Genomic DNA, 17,638 nt, shown 5'->3' with positions numbered 1-17,638 from the left:
GCTATCATCTCAAGCAAAGCCAAAAATTGGAGTCTACCAAATTACACCGGGCCCCTCATCAGCGCTATTCAGTCTATCAAAAATGCTTTAAGTGGACCCCGGGCTAGTAAAGACATTTTCTTACTAAAACAATTTCAATTTACTTCATTTGTTGGTTCCTTGATCCGAAGCCTGTCTGAAATAATAACATTACCTTTCAACACTTTCAATAACAAGACTTGCTGGTGAAAACAGGGTGTCTACGGATTTTCTTTCAGCATTTTCAAGGTTTTCAAGGCTATGTTGCGCTATTTTGAGTACTTTTCCAAGATTTTTGGGCAGAAATGTTGGTACTTTTCAAGGTTTTTTTAAACTAAGTTGGCACGACTGACTTTAAGATTAGTTTCGTAAGATACTACTAGTAGACATCGTGACAAATTAATATTCAAAGGCAAAAAGATTTAAAAATTGACGTGCACTTTTCCATTCGAGAGAAAAACCTAGATTCTAGCCACTGCCCTATTCAGAAAAGAGTAAATGATAAATAAGAAGAATAGCATTAATTGCTTTTCGAGGTTTTAAACTATTTTTCAAGGTTTCCCTGAGTTTTCAAGCTTTTTTCCCCAAAAATGGACAGTTTTCAAGGTTTCAATGTTCATCGGTTCATTTTCAAGGTTCTCAAGGTTTTCAAGGTGTTCAAAGTCCCGTAGACACCCTGTGAAAAATGTTAGAGAATTTCGATAAAATTTAACAAAAAAATTGCAGAATTGACAACAATAAAATGTCAAATAAAAATATCCACTCTACAAAAATACATATCAATAAATAACAATAAATTCTCTCATGAAAAATTGAGAACGAAGTTCGAAAAAATTCTCTAAAAAATCTTCAATATATTAAGAATTACCTAGCGTGTATAGGTAATGGATGGGCTTCAGTATTAAAAACAAATTTATCTAGTGGAACAATAGGCACGTCACTAAATAATAAATACAAATACTTTAGAGTTTCCCCTAAGAAAAAGCTTTCCATCTTATCCCGCCCTTCACCCCGCCTTGGGTTGGCGGCATTACGAACATCATTGATACTAACATAACCACCACCAGGGATTTTGCAGTGTTTATTGAATGCTTGGAGGATGTCCCATCCGTATTCTTGATACTTCTTGTCACCTTTAGATAAATGTATGGATAATGGAGTCGATATTTAACTCAGTATAATCAGAACGTGTTGCAAAAGTAAAATAATGTTTTATATACAACAAAATCTATACACAGATTTTAAGATGTAAGGGCCAGCAAACCTAAATCAAGAACTTTTTGTGCAACCCCGCGATTGTTTTCGAAGGGTTGGAGGTAAGTTTAAACTTGCCAATTGATCTAAAGAACCCAGGGGGGGTAAAGGAGTGTGATTCCTTACCTGTGATTTCATACATCACGTGCAACGATTCCACCGTTTCTGGACGAAGCAAATTGTGAGCATCCAAAGGCTAAAGAAGAAATAAAACAATGATAGTAGGGATTCTTTGAAAACGCCAGTGTTGATGTAGGTAGTTTTACTGCAGAGAGACCACTGCTTCGAAGAGAGGGGTATGATTTGGATAAAAATAAAAATAAAAAAAAGCCACCAAGACTATAAAGATCCTAGTCTTTTTTTAAGAGTTCAGGGAAACAAACCTTGACGATGATATCCTTATGACCAGAGTTTCTTTCATTGAAGTAGGCAATTTCAGGGCTCAATCCAGTACCCATCTGTTTGTACATTTGTACACACGTTTCAATCAGTTCTTTCGCTAATGTCATGTGAGACTCTGGTAGACCATTTTTATAACCAAGGGCTAATGTTCCTGGTAGGAAGCACACCAAATGATCCTAAAAGGAAGTTATTACTTAAACTTAGAGGCCAAGCTTCAAGTACCTCTCTCCATTATTATCAAATGTCACTATGCTGTTTTTATGGTTGAGGGGCAGTGGCTGGTATATTGAAGCTTCAATCTTGTCTAGAGATCCACTACGAACTTTTAAGAAAGTTCAGTTTCACATAACAATAGAAATCTTTCTGACTTTTAAAAAAATGTTGAGCACTGGACAGGTAAACAGAACAAAGATTATTTGGTTTTCAAGAAAACTACTTCATTATAGTTACCATTTTAGGACTGAACGTCCGCCCATTAAGTAACTCTCCAACATAAGTCAATCCTTTAGGTTTGGATTTCTTGACCAGAAGTTTCATAACCCCATCCATCGCTTTTAAATATTCCTCTTTCATTCTGAAAAGTGTAAAGTAAATCGTAAAATTGGTAATTTATAGAATAATCTTTCAGGAAGGCTAGGATTCCAGGAAAGTTCTATGAAAATAGAGCGATTTTCTTTATATCAGAGGGGGGCAAAATCGAAATTTTCTTCCAGCAGCACAAATGAGTTGCACCTCTTAACAAGCGCTTTATCTTTGTCACATCTTAGTTCGAAAAAAGGCTCAGGCCCTGTTCCAAATCGCTCTGACTACTTAATAAATAATTGAGAAGAAAATCCAATCAAAAACAGAACATCACTCACTGGTCGTCTTCTTTACCTCCCTGTAACCATTGTTTCAATAAATATTCGTAATAACTATCACCACGTGCACCAAGTGTTATATGTGAGCTCGCTCGAAAAGATCCGGAATCTGCATTGATGTAAATGGGAGCTAAACCACTGGTTCGCGATTGAGAAAAAATCTGAAGCATGATGTTGTGACCTGCTGACTATACAAAATCAAAAGTGTGATCAAGTTATTTAGAGGTTTGAAAATCAAGAGTGATTAGGGTATGATAGGAAACACAACGTTATCATACGAATCAACCATGTAGCAGTTATCAAATAACATAACTCCTATTATTACCTGTAACATGTGTTATTAGAAACTAGCTAGCTAGGTTTCTTTTGTTTTTTTGCTATTGTAAATCAAGGAAAACCATTGCTTTACTTTGGTTACGCTTATGAATAAGTTCAGCAGTAGCAAAAATCACTTTAGAATAGAATAGATATCAACACCAAAAATTGTTGTAGGATTTAAAGTTATACAAAATCTTAATAACTATTAAGATTAACTCAATCCTGCCCAATTATACAAACCTGATATCTTGGGTTTGTCAAACTCATAGATAGATCATTAAATTCCAATTGAATGGTTGCAACTTCGGCAAGTGAACTATCAGGACCCCAAGCTGGTGGTCTTCCAGCTTTGTCTTTGAGATTGACATCAGAGTACGGAATTGATGAAGATGATTTGAATGCTCCCATCAAACGTTCGCCAAGATCACTCTGAAATGAAACAAAAATTTAATTTTAGGGTTGAGAAAGTTGATATCGATGATTGTTTTAAATGTGGCGATGTCAAGTTATTTTAGAATTTTGAGAATTTGTTAGTATCCAGGATAATGACCGTTTTGGAACTAGAATACTAGATTATAAACAGAATTTAATTTCTTTCCAAACAAAAATTCCATTCTCCAAGCTAAGTGAACCAAATGAAATGAAACTTCCATTTTTTAACTTTTGTTGCAGTTTGTTGGCAAAAACTTTAGATAATGAAATATCAAATTACACCCTGATAAAAGTGTTTAACAAAGACAAAATTGAATAAGAAAAGAAATAATTAAATCTATTGTTTCTTACAGCTTTGTTCAAGTACATTGGGTCAGCACTCAAATGATAGATACTCAACAACCCACCAAGAACACGGATAGTGGTTTCAAATAAGTTAACAGTAACATGTTTATCGAATATCAAGTCATTTTCAACCCAATCTCTAGCCTCTTTGTACTCTTCCTTCATATTCATTAACCAGAGAGTGTCCAAAGAATCGACGATGGTTAAACCCAGCATAAACCATTCAGAATAGGTTTTAGCAATAGGTCTCAGCTCATCATGACCCCAAGCATGATCTTTATACCCTTTCCATGCATGCTTCATTGCTTTAATGACTTCCAACTGGCGTTCTGTTTGAGGAACTTTGTGCGGGTTATGAGCAAAGTCTGTGGAAGGGTCAGCGTTATTAATTTTTTGAAGACGGATCTTTTCTTTTTTGACATCATCACGTTCACCATCAATTATATTGTACTCCTTAAAGCCGTCATCCGATTTCTTCTCTACTTTTTCTTTCTTAATTTTCTCCAACTCTTCAAAATGTTTCTTTATATTTGAAGGACTGTCTTTTTTAGGTGGACCACGTTTGATGGGTCGTATTTTAGAATCTAGTTCTTTATGTATTTTTTCTAGATATTTTTCACGGTCAAATTTACTTTTCCTTGGGTTTTTGATGGGTGCAAGAGGTTGATCACTTTTTGATAGTCTTTCAGCTGTTACTTGAGAAACAGATGTTTTGTAAAAGAAAACATAGAAAAACAAAACCACAGTTGCAATAGCCATAACAACTGTCATTTTTTGAACACGTGATAATTGCCTCCATACCTGAAAAAAATAAAAGTTGATGTAATTGGCAAATATCTCAAGAAAATAGCTTTTTTAAATTAATAAATAAAAGTTATGTAAAAAAAAAACGATGAGAGTTTAGAGAATTGCACAAAAAAAGGTTCAAGAATCAAGTATGTCTGAATAATATTTGTATCCATACGGTAAAATAAAACTTTGTAATTACTCTTGTATGGTAAGTATAGACAATTGACCTAAATAAATTGATTACATACCCGATTTAGAGATTTCTTTTTTATACCCTTAGCATTATCATCATATTTGGAGGTGTCACTGATTCCAACATAGGTTGCTGTCGGCTTAACATCAGCATGGTGAAATGCCATAATTATCAGCACTTTACTATTCTTTTGTATTTTCAATTTAAGTTTTTAGATGTATCATTTTTACTAAAAACAAAAACAAAAAACAAATAAGTAATACAATTGAGAAATGATGCCAGGGGGGGTCAACATTTATAATACCAACCCATAGCCCAAAAACCTGACTTTTGACCTTTTGAGCTAAGTTAACACCACCACCCCAAAATTGGTATCGATACCAACTTGAAAATCATAATTTTCAGAAAAAGGGGGGACCCACCCCCTTATTTTGGTATCGATACCAACTTGAAAATCATAATTTTCAGAAAAAAGGGGACCCACCCCCTTAATTTGGTATCGATACCAACATGACTTTTTGAATTTGACAAAATATCATGGGACCCACCCCCTAATTTAGTACCAATACCAATCTTACAAATTTGAATTTAAAGCTGTTTAAAGGGAACCCACCCCCTCCCACACAACCAGGGTACTAAGAGAAACTTCAAAAAAACTCACTTTTGAAATACCCTTTCTTCAACACAACACAAAAAATGTCATATGCTTAAATAGAAAATGACTGAAAACTGACAATATAATAAAAACAAACCCAATGAAGCTAGCAAAATCAAATATAATTGATGTGCAAAAACTATGTATCATTAGTACATAATTTTAGAACAGAATAGATTCACTCATTACCAAATGCTATCACAGAAAAAATGTTTTTGCTTCAGGCTTGATCAAAAATAAAACTTGAAAATATGGAAAAAGTCCAAAATAAACAAACTTCAAAGTCATTTATACTTATTACTCATTTACAGTCATTATTACTCAAAAGCTAAAACAAATCCAATTGAAACCTGTTTAGACTTTAGACTGATATGTACCCGGGGTATTTTCTAGCTATAAGGGCAAAAATTAGGAAAGTTTTGCTGTCATTATGATATGGATACCAACTTTCTGAATCGTATTATTTAAAAAAAGGGGTATTTTGGTATCAATACCAACTGAGGATAACTCTTTTTTTCTAAAAAAAGGGGGACCCACCCCCATCAATACCAACTTGACTTTTCAGACTTTTAAAGGAAAAAAAGACACCACCACCCGGCTATGGGTCTGGTATCTGGATGTTGACCCCCCCTGATGATGCTTCCTATATTATTATACACTGATATGATTCTAGAGGTGGCTGCGATGCATGGACAACCAGTTGGAAGAATATAAATGATTGCAAAATGTAGCAAGTCAAATCTTTCTGCAATCTTTTTGAAAACAAAATCTTTTTGAAAACGAATCTTTTTGAAAACGATCAAAAAATTGCAAAACAAATTGCCGGAAATTGCATTACAACTACTTGAAAAAATATCAGTGTAGCCTTAGCTTTAATAAGGCAACTAGTCTGTTCAGAGCTGAGCTAATATTTTAAGACGTGTTTTTGAAAGATGGAAATCGATAGTATCAAAAACAAATTCAAAGCAGGAAGCTTGTTGAGTTAGTGAAGGTTTTAGAAATTAGACAGATGGTCGAGCCTCCCAGACTATTATAGACAAGTGTAAAAATTCTATTTCAGCTATAATAAAAAGAAAACAATAATATTCTTCTATTACTAAACAAATAATAAAAAAAAGAAATTTAAAATATGTCATTGTGCTGAAATCTTAATCAAAATTTGAGGTTTAAGAAAGGGCTGATACAAGCAAAAAAACATAAAAACGTTTCAGTCCTAGCCAGAAAGAACATAAACTTTTCCAAAAAGTCATGTAAAAAAGCCACTCTCATTAAACATAAAGCTACTCCAAACTCTAGTCACTAAAAGTTTATCGTTGCCACTTGGCATTATAATCGAGTTTTCTTTCCTTCCATTGGAATATCACCCCCTAAAAAGGAAGAAATAAATGATTTATATAGGATCTACTTCAGTATTGATTTTTTTCACTGGCTTGGGGTATATAAGTGATTAATAATTCTATTAACAGGAATGAAAAGTTTGGACCATTTTTTTTCAGATATCTGAAAAAGCTAATTAAAATTCAGAAACAACACATGTTAAGTTTAAAGTAAAAAACATTCAAACCAAAAAAAGAAATCATATACGCAATAAGGAAAAAATTGGCAAACTGATAAATCAACACAACGACAAAAATATTTTAAAACTTTTGAGATTTCCAATAAACTCTGGACGAAATCTTCTAAGGCTCTTCTAGTTTAAGGCTATTTTATTTTAGGGTTTGCCCCCTAAAAATTTGACTGAAGAAAATGGACCAAATTTTTCTGTAAAAATAATAGGGTTATTCTAATGACATGTATAAGTAATGTTGGAGATATTTTAAATTGTAATTTTAAATGTTAAATAAGTACGAGACAATTAAAATTTTACATGAATGTTTGTTATGTTGTATGTTTTATATACAGTTTATAGACTGGCATAGTATGAAAAAGAGGTAGAATTTAAGAAAAAAATCTTGATAATTCAATTCATTTATTCAGAAACATATATGGTGTATTCTAAGGGAAAATGTAATGAGAACTAAAATAAAATGAAACCTTCGGCTGGTCGTTTTCTTGAAAACTCAGATGTTAAATTTGTACAGGAGCATTTCTCCACCTTGTGTTCAAACCATATCAAATTGAAGGTCACACACATCATAACCTTGTTTGGAGCTACACGTCTCACAAAGTGAACTTTGCTAGTTGGTGAAATATCAACTTGTAGAATTTCTGATACACGTAATATTGCTTCTTCCTCTGGTGTTTTGGTTTTACAAAAGCAATAACAATGTATCAATATATTAGGATGAATTTTCAGGGGAAGATTAAAGGTTGCATACTTGTCTGCAAAGACATCGAGAAATTCAGGTGCTATAGCAGGCAAGTTCATTATAATGTGTTTTTTTCTATTACTAAGACTTTCACAGGTTTCAGTTTTACAAATACCCTCTTCAATTACAATTTGGTCCAGGAATTCACGACCTTCCAAGTTATAAGCTTTCACCTGAACCTTATTCAATTCTGCATTGTGTTTTAATGCTTTGTAGGATTCCACATTAAGATCATTGGCATAAACTTCTTTAGCTTTTTTTGCAACTGGTATAGAAAAAGGGCCAACCCCTGCAAAAACATCATAAACTACATCTTCAGGGCTGATTTCTTTGACAATTCTTTGATGCTCTGTTTGTAACCTTGAATTCCAATAAACCTTGGAATAATCAAACTCAAAAACACATCCATGTTCGTGAACAGTAGCATTCATTTTGTCTTCTCCCGCAAGCAGTTCCATTTTGAAAAACCGAAATGTCTCTTCTATTGAGTTGGTTTTATTCACTACAGTCTTGATATTTTTGTTTTTATCAAGAAGTAGCTCTCCTAGAAGAAATAATGTAATGTGAAAGTTTTGATGGATTAAAATGCTTAGAATATGAATAAAAACAGAACCTCATGCAACAACCCAATATTTCATCTAAAGAAAAATCTTTGTTTCATAATTGATAAAATTGAAAACTAGGTACTCACCTATCAGTTTCTTATGATCAAACATAGTCGGCTTTAAATTCAGATGAGCAATATGCCCCACAGTTTCAAACGAAGTAACAATATCTTTTGTATTCTCTGGGAAGATTTTTTTCACAATTTCATCAAATGTAAAGTCATTATAGCTGATTGTCATATGGTGAATGAGGAAAGTACATCTATTCTTTTCCATGAAATCTAGTTGCTTTTTGCTTAAATCATCTTTTGTTTTAATATGAGTGTGTAAAAGAATCAGTCTATCTTTGGAATTTTTTTCTTCACAAGGTATAATCTTTCGAAAGTGTGGTCTATTAAATAAAATGTATTTGAACTCTTTCTGCACCATACCACACAAAGCTGGTAAACATTTGATTGCAGGAACATCGATTGAAGAATCAAATAAAGATTTATCCAATGCATTCATTTTTTTCACTGTATCTGGGATCAATGATACCAGATCTACAAATGGAAGCTTCAAGCATCCTTCTCCTGCAGTCATTCTAAAAAAGAAAGAAATTTTTATTGGGCAGCTTTGAAAAAGCCTCCTACCTACAATACTCACTACCTATTACTTACTACTGACTAGCTATTATGTTTGAATATTTTACAGACATGTTTTAATGCACAATATTTGCATAAATTATTACTATTTTGCACAATCTTGCTAGTAACTTAGAAGCAGAATTTTATAACGATTAACATACTCAGAACCTGACGCTGTAAAATTCTGCTTCTAGTGGTACCTAACAGATTGTGCGAAATGACTTGAAAAAATAGCAGCACTATAGCCTGATAGTGGATCAACTTTTTAACACTCAATTTTATCTATGAATTTTGCTATACAAGTGCCTGCGCACCAGGCTAGAAAGTACATACACAATTGCTAGGCTATTTAATATCTTTGGACTTGATTGTAACCTAATGTTTACTTATTAATGTGTACTTTTAGCTTCAGAGCACAGATGCTTGGGCCATCAACAAACCAGGGGGTCTGAGTAAGTTATGGGGACCACTGCTGGGTGGGTGGTTCAAATTGGTAGGTGAGTGGTATATCAGGGTACCATAGTGTCCTCCCCAGGAAGCCAGGGTGGAGAAAAACGAGATGGGAATGGAAAATTTTCATTCTAGGCATAGGACTCACCAAAATCAATTCATTTTTTTTAGTTAAATTTTTCTCTTTATTTTGTAGAACGACTTGTGTGGTGTGCAGCAATATTCAAATTTATGGCTGAATGGTTGAACTCCCTGATCTTGCATCACTGCACAGCTGCGTCCTGATAACTCCATATGCAAAAGTAGAAGTTGGAAATTTCAAGAATACAATTGCAAGTAGCTTGGTAAAATCTGTATGTTTCCATTTCAAGAAATTTTGTGCAAGTCATCGATGACGCAAGAAATCAACAAAAGAAACCAATAAAAGATCAAAGAGAAAAGCCGTAAGTGGGGAAAAATGATTGTTCGTCAATCTTGTGGATTTCCCAAACTCAAGATTAAGTTGGCGGGTTTCATGAGTTTTCCTGTGGTATATATATGAAGACTCCTCGGATTGGCAAACATGAAAAGAAAAACTAAAGATTCACCCCCTGGAAAATATTTAGATTGTTTTATTTTGTTCAATCGCAAACGTTTGTGAAAGTGCCAAATATTTTACTATCCAATCATGGTAATATCGATTGTTTTATTTGGTCCAATGAAAATATTGCTGTAAGATTTTTAAAAAAGAAGTATCCAATCACATGCAGGTAAAGGCCTTTCACCCAATCAGAAAGGATTCATTGAAAAAATAATGCTCGCATCAAATTCCGGCTTTCGTTTGAGAACTAAAGATTTTAAAAAATTCATCCCTTAAAATCAACGATTGAAACAAATAAAGTTAAATGACTACTCATTATCCAAGACGCCGAAAAGGGCAAAAAAATTTTAAAAGACTTTCCGATGGAGCGAATTACGCTTACGGAAGCAACTGAGGAGAAGAGACCACTTTCGTTTTTATTGCAGATTTCAATATAAAAATTGCATGGGGAATACCTCTGTCAATGTGTATTATGTGTCAACTATGTAAGCATTTTATTGTTGGAATAGAAAAGAGAAAAGAGGTAAGCCTAGTCTAGCCTAATTGTCAGCTGTCAGGAGGGGGGGGCGTAAAAAGAGAGCTTATTTGTATCAAAAGCAAAACACACACATTTTATCAAGCTGGCAAGAGAACCTCAGGCAGAGGCAGAATTAGCAAGAAAAAAATTCTTCTTGCCTATTCTTGTTAAATTTATACTATATAGCGTCCGTTGGTGGCCAAAAAGGGCACTTTTTCTTGTGTTTTTCTACTAAAAAGGTTGCTTTTACCAAAACTTTAGTGTTTTCAGGAGGGCATGAAAAATGGCATGTATCCATATTCTCCAAATAAATCAAGAAGGAATCATTTATTACATAAACACACACAGTTGTCTGTCAAATTATTTTCATCATGGACTGATTTGGAATACATTATTTAGTGAAATACTCCTCTAATAAAAAGTCATTTAAAATCCCCAAAATTTTAGAAAATCCTAAATTTGAGTTTTTAAGATAAAAAAAAGCTGTATTTCAACTTTCCTCATGTTATGTGGGTATTGATCACTCCCAGACATGTCCTCTACCCTTCCAATACTTATTAAAGCAAACAACCCAAAAGTCCCTTATAAGCCTAGATTTCCATTGAAAAAACAGATCCGAAAATTTTGAAAATTGCCTTTCGGTGTCTTTGATCCTGATTTCCAAGAAGAAAAAAAGAGAAAGTGTTTATTAAGTTTTATTTCTATTAATAGGGATGACGTAAGTCAGAGGATTTGAACGTGACAGAAAGCACGCAGGTGAAAAAAAGATAACATTTGAACTTAAGAGTCAATTATATAAATGAAGAAAACAAATACTAATCTAGAATTTGTTTTAAATATGAAGAGAAACAATTTACCTGTACAATACAAAAAACTAAAAGTCCAAATTTGCTGTCATTATCTAATAATAAAGTCTTTTGTGCTTCTGTTTATGCACTGATTTTCTTTGTGTCCTTACCGACACGCGTACTTTTGAAAACTGAGGGTTACTATTTTCAGGTATTTTTCTGTTTGGTTTTTTACATCATAAAGTAGACTCTTAGTTCCTCTTTCTTTATATCCCTGGCACTTTTTTACATCTCCAATGACTAAAAAAGTATTTTTTTCTTATCATCAACTGCTCCTTTGGAAATCTAGTATTTTATAGCTAGTTGACAATATTTCTTACCCGTGTAGGCAAAAACCAGCTCTTTTGCTATACTGGTCACGTGACCTTTTTCAAAATATTTTTTGCTTCGATGGTCCCGCAAGCCACTTTTGCTTTAAGTTTGGTTTGATTCGCTGTATGACATTGAAAGGTAAGATATTAACAACTTTTTGTTATAAAATTTGAAATACTCAACCATTTTGGACAAATGACCCTTTGGTGGATTTCTGAATGTAAGGGCTTTCAAATGAGCCTTCAATTATTTACTTTAAATCATTTTAAAATTTTGAGTGTCCTTCTATGAAAAAATGTTTTTTTACAGAATTTAAAAAAAAAGCTACTTTGGGGGCCATCGACAATCAACAATGCTTTTTTTTAACGGCTTCAGGTCGTAAGGGGGGAGGGGGTCAACGTTTATGTCGTTAAAAATAGTTAAGAAGGAAAATCTCACTTACAATAGAGGCTCCTCGCAGTCTTAAAAAATACCAAGAATTCGTACAATCCAACACTTCCACCATACTTTTCAATTGTACGTCAAGAAATATCATTTGTGACGTGACCCAATTTGGCAATTTTTCTCCCACCCTCATGGTAACACCCGCTATTCCCATCCCGCCTTGACTCGTCTCGGGCAAAATCCTAAGGTCATGACTCAAAACCACATGTTTTCTGTGAAAATAAGGAAGCATTTCAATGTCAGCGCAGAAAAAGAATGCGAAAGCACATGTAGGAGAAAGGTAATTTTAGGGTGTACTTACTTACTTTTTTTCAAGAATGTTTTGGCCGTTAAGAGGAAGGCGGAGGGGTCAGAGTCAGAAAAGGGTTTTCGTTTGTCGGTGGCCCCTTGGTTGTTGAGATATTTGGGATTTTGTATAGGACCGTACCATCGTGCACTTGAGCTTGGGGATAATGGTAGGGGGTAATTTTTCTTGCGCGTAATGGTACCCAGACATAATATGTCCAGGGATAGAAATATTTGTTTTGTTCCCCGGACATTTCCCCTGTATTGTAGGACCCTCCGGGCGCTCCGACCCTCCCAGCGCTCTGACCCTCCCAGCGCTCTGACCCTCCCAGCGCTCCGACCCTCCCGGCGCTCCGACCCTTCCGGCACTCCTACCCTCCCGGCGCTCTGACCCTCCCGGCGTTCCCACCCTCTCGGCGCTCTGGAAACGTCCGGAGCTAAAAGTGCCGGTTTTTTTGTGCTTCGAAACACCGGAAGATTCCGGAGTACTACCAGTGTTCCGGAGCACGATATCCGCGATATAAATACGATAACATTCGCTGTGCTAATCATGTGACAACTAACTGCGCACGCATGTATTTAAGAGCCAGTTTTTCTAAGAGCGGGGCAGGTCCAATAGTTTGAAACTTAGATTTTTTTCATTTTTGGATATGTTATTAAGTATAATGAACTGAGTAAAATCCCAAAATATTTTGGTCTGAAAATCCATAATGGCTGATTTATGGCAATTTGAAGTTTTTGGGATTTTTCGGCATTGCACTTAAATTGATTTTTGTTATGAAATTATGCTTTCTCACATCAGAATGAGGAATTCTTTTTTGGTTATCCTGAAAATATGGGCGGTCAACTATCCAATTTTCAAAAAAAATCAAAATTTTCAAAATGGTAGCCTGAGTTATGACGTCACAAAAACGCTACAATTTTGATTTTTGGGGTAATTCAGAGACACCTGACCAGTCTCAGGGGAGTTTTTATCTGATCAAAATGATTATTTCTGATAGTTCAGTCCTTGGACTATCCAATTGAGTTGATTGCAACAAAAAATTCTGGCCCCACTGGCCCCTAGAGGCCCGAAAAGCCTGATATGTCTGAAAAAAGTACCAACTTTAACTCCCATTTCCCAGAGATCCCAACATTGTCTGGCCTCCAACTCTTTTGTTCCTCAGAGACAACCTCCTAGTCTCTCAGGAACAAAAGAGAAACTTATGTGACCTTGCTCCATTAATTTTTTATCTCGACTTGAAACTTTTTTAAACTTCGGTCAAAAAACGACCAAAAAATGTGATATTTTGGTTCATTGGAAAACTTTGAAGCGGTCTAGGTCCATGAATTTGATGTAAAATTAGGGCTAAGACAAATTATTCATAATAAAACCATGAGATTAGGGGGAAAAAGTTGTCAAAAGTGCATTTTTGGACCAAAAATACACTTTTTTCAATTTTTCGACTAGAGCTGAAGACATTCCATTGCACCCAACAATTGGCCAGTAAAAAATAATTTTGATGTTATAATTATTTTTCTTCAACCAAACCCATAAAGGTTTCCAGGGAAATCAAATGTGATACTCTTTGATGTCTTATGGAGGCTGAAAATTCACTCAAAGACCACCTCTAACTCTGCTGACCCCCTTAACTTTGTAAAAATGGCTTAAAAACACAATTTTGGCTGAATTTTATACACAAAATGAGTCCTCAAAGATACTTGAGTCTTAATTTTGTGAAAGAATCCCATTTATTAAAGTGCAAAAGTTGACCAAGAACTAAAGTTCCTGACCTTTCCTTCCAAGATTGAGCCGAACTAAACGTCCCTTCAAACTCTAAAACTCTGAAAATCTTGATCATATTGCTCAAAACTGCTATTTTGACTCAAATTTTACACAAAAAGGGTTACCCCAAGACACTTGATTCTTGATTTTGTGAAATAATCATATTGATAATGCAAATTCTAATAAAGATCTTAACCTAAAGATCTCTTCTTCAGAGGCTAAGCCTGGCGAAATGTGCTTCTAAACTCTCAAATCTTTGAAAATGACTTAGAAGCACCTCTACAACGGTTTTGTCATCCATTTTTTGGACTTTTATATAAAGTCATATGTTCCAACATTCAAAATATCTATAGACAGGATGGAGTTTAAGAGATCTTTTGAATGTTGGAACATATGACTTTATATAAAAGTCCAAAAAATGGATGGGGCCAGTGGGGCCAGAATTTTTTGTTGCAATCAACTCAATTGGATAGTCCAAGGACTGAACTATCAGAAATAATCATTTTGATCAGATAAAAACTCCCCTGAGACTGGTCAGGTGTCTCTGAATTACCCCAAAAATCAAAATTGTAGCGTTTTTTTGACGTCATAACTCAGGCTACCATTTTGAGAATTTTGATTTTTTTTGAAAATTGGATAGTTGACCGCCCATATTTTCAGGATAACCAAAAAAGAATTCCTCATTCTGATGTGAGAAAGCATAATTTCATAACAGAAATCAATTTTAAGTGCAATGCCAAAAAATCCCAAAAACTTCAAATTGCCATAAATCGGCCATTATGGATTTTCAGACCAAAATATTTTGGGATTTTACTCAGTTCATTATACTTAATAACATATCCAAAAATGAAAAAAATCTAAGTTTCAAACTATTGGACCTGCCCCAAACTGCCCAATTCTTAGAAAAACTGGCTCTTAAAAAAAATCTCACTTGTGGAAGTGAAACCTCACGTTTTTTATTTTTTTTCGATATTTCGACCAGTGATGCTTTCGAATAATGTGACAAATTTAATTTCATTAATGGCTGACAGTTAGTCACACTAGGAAATCAAGCCTTCAGAAAAAACAACATTTGTCATCTACATACAGGATGTATTTGCAACAACAAGGATGAGAGTTACCTACCTGAATTAAGTTCAAGCTCCCAAGACAATTAATTAAAACTTGAAAACTCAAAATGAGACAAAATGACTGATTGCCCGATTGCAAACGTGCAGCAGCAATCAGCAGAATATCAACCAACCAAATTTTCTCATTCAATCCCCAAGAATGTAAAACTTAAAAGGGTCAGTGTTTGAGGTTCGGCAAAATTTTTGGGAAATAGCCTATCCGGCGGTGTGCGGATCTAGGCGAGTTCCTTCTCCCCTGTAGATCTTTTTCTTTTTCTTTGCGGCACATTTTTTTGCTTGTGAGTCAAATAAACGATATAGCGAGCGCTTTCGCAGCATTAATCTAATCTTTGATACACATTTTGGCGGGACGCTAGTGTGACTAACTGCCTAATTGTCAGCTGTCAGGGGGGAGGTTAAAAGAAAGTGAGAGTTTGTTTGTATCAAAAAAAACACACAGTATTTACCTACCAAGCAGTTAGTCACACTAGGAAATCTAGCTTTAAGAAAAAACAACATCAGTCATCTACAGGATGTATTTGCACAACAATGATGAGAGTTACCTGAATCAAGTTCGCAAGACAATTAAAAATTAAAACTTGAAAGTTTGAAACAAAATAAAACGTGCAGCAGCCAAATATCAACCAACCAAATTTTGTCATTCAATTCCCGAGACAGCGCTTCGATTTTTAAGGCCTTGTTTATACGCTAAAGTAAAAATAATTCCGCACATATAAATGGGTCACACAAGTGTTTCAACAAGTATCCCAACGAAGCCATATTTTGGTTTGTACAGAAATTTCGCCCGCTCAAATCTAAACAACAAAATGGTCAATCTCACTAAAGCAAAACATTGCGGCCACGGCATTTCCCTGGATAAAAATTCTGATCACGTGACTATCCGTGATTTTAGACCAATGAAAACGCTTCATTTCCCCGGATTAAAGTTGTGTCTACAATAACGCGCGGGAATTTGTTAGAAAAAGAGAGAAAAAACCGGGGGTCAAATTAAATGTTTCTCCCTTCTTGCGGCAAACATAAAAGACTTTAAGAGACCATTTATTTAAGAAAGGGGTGTTATATCATATATAAATTATGTAAGTAAGTGATATTTTAAGTAACAAGCTCATTAACAATTTTATCTTGAAGTTTGTTTTTAAAAACAGAACCCCCGTGCTATAAGATGATCTCATTTTCTTAACTTATGGACCCAATTGGAAGTCTTTGTAATACAGATCATTTGGCAGTGTAGTTGCAGCCTATACAAGAATTGGAATCTAAAGTCTGAAGTCGTAACTCCTTGTCAGTGACCCCGCAGAGAAGTTTTTAGTTGGCAGACACTGACTTTAGGTTGGTTTGGAAATCGTTTTATTTTGAAATGTAATCTTCACTTTAGATGAATACTTTTATTTATTTGGATTCATGAAAGGTTCAAGGTTTTTTTACTTTTTATTTCAAATTATTTCATTGATTTATTGAGCTGCAATAGCTGAATGAAAAACGAAGATTTTTGATAGTTATCATCGTGGGCTTGGCCGCCATTTTGAATTTCGATTTTTTTTCTCCTGTACTCGGCAATTTAGAGGTTGTTCGTAATACGCGATTTGGCTTACGCGTAACACTTGTGGTCATTGTTTGAGGTCCGGCAAAATTTCCGGGAAATAGCCTATCCGGCGGTGCGCGGATCTAGGTGGGTTCCGCCTCCCCCGTAGATCTTTTTCTTGTGAAGTTGATCTTCAAATTCGTTTTCAAGGTTGGCTTGGCTCAAAATTTTCATCTATGGCTCAAACTTTAGGCAATTTCTCAAAAATTTTGAAAATGTTAATTTCATTAAAAAGCGCCGGGTTATTTTTTCATGAATCCCTTTAGAAGTTTTGCGGCGCATTTTTTTGCTCGAGAGTCAAGTAAAAGATATAGCGCTCTTTCGCAGCATTAATCTTTGAAACGCATTTTGGCGGGACGCTAGTGTGACTAACTGCCAAGCTGGCCTATCTTATCACCTTATCGTAAACAACGTAGGTAACAACCCTGCCGGTGCACCCGACAATCGGGTGCTGTCGGATGTTTGTCGGGTGCTGAATTTCTAAATTTGCAAAAACACCCGAAAATAGCGCACCCGACAGTCGGGTGCTAAAATTCCTATAACTTTGTTATATGTTGGGTGCTGTTAAAAGCGCCCAAGATGTAGCACCTGACAAAGGGCACCCGACTGTCGGGTGTTAAATTTCTAACTTAGAACACCCGACAACAGCACCCGACTGTTGGGTGCACCGGCAGGGTCGTCGTAGGTAAGATGCCTGTTGTGGACGGATTAAACAAAGTTGTACAGATAATACCTGGGGCTTCAGACATATACTGCAAAGAGATCTTGATTTGACTACTGACTATTAACTTAACCTCATTTGAATTATCGAATAGAAATAGTTCTCAAACTATTACTCACCTTGTCTGTTGAAGTAGTAGCAGTCATTGAAAACTGACCATTATGAAGTGCAAGCACGCCGCAGAAGACTCTAGCTGTA

At 35.1% G+C, this 17,638-nt stretch overlaps 2 protein-coding genes across 2 annotated transcripts; both read right to left on the bottom strand.

Moving 5' to 3' along the window:
* Nucleotides 1–768: 768 nt before the first annotated feature.
* On the bottom strand, nucleotides 769–4,840 carry LOC136807784 (endoplasmic reticulum mannosyl-oligosaccharide 1,2-alpha-mannosidase-like). Its single transcript, XM_067064408.1, has 8 exons — nucleotides 4,667–4,840; nucleotides 3,636–4,430; nucleotides 3,093–3,281; nucleotides 2,535–2,722; nucleotides 2,125–2,248; nucleotides 1,656–1,850; nucleotides 1,399–1,468; nucleotides 769–1,151 (listed from the first exon to the last, which is right to left on the bottom strand). Exons 1-8 carry the CDS (start codon nucleotides 4,775–4,777, stop codon nucleotides 883–885), a joined length of 1,941 nt encoding a protein of 646 aa, XP_066920509.1. The 5' UTR covers nucleotides 4,778–4,840; the 3' UTR covers nucleotides 769–882.
* A 1,450-nt stretch (nucleotides 4,841–6,290) lies between these two features.
* On the bottom strand, nucleotides 6,291–17,633 carry LOC136807783 (uncharacterized). The gene is made up of 4 exons (XM_067064406.1): nucleotides 17,560–17,633; nucleotides 8,267–8,763; nucleotides 7,301–8,119; nucleotides 6,291–6,633 (listed from the first exon to the last, which is right to left on the bottom strand). The coding sequence occupies exons 2-4, from the start codon at nucleotides 8,760–8,762 to the stop codon at nucleotides 6,593–6,595; spliced, it is 1,356 nt and encodes a 451-aa protein (XP_066920507.1). The 5' UTR covers nucleotide 8,763; nucleotides 17,560–17,633; the 3' UTR covers nucleotides 6,291–6,592.
* Nucleotides 17,634–17,638: the final 5 nt, after the last annotated feature.

The sequence above is a fragment of the Clytia hemisphaerica genome, unplaced genomic scaffold (assembly GCF_902728285.1).
Source record: "Clytia hemisphaerica strain Z4C2 unplaced genomic scaffold, Clytia hemisphaerica genome assembly, whole genome shotgun sequence".
Classification (NCBI taxonomy): domain Eukaryota; kingdom Metazoa; phylum Cnidaria; class Hydrozoa; order Leptothecata; family Clytiidae; genus Clytia; species Clytia hemisphaerica.
Note: the sequence above shows the minus strand (reverse complement) of the source record. Positions and strands in the feature narration are given on the sequence as shown.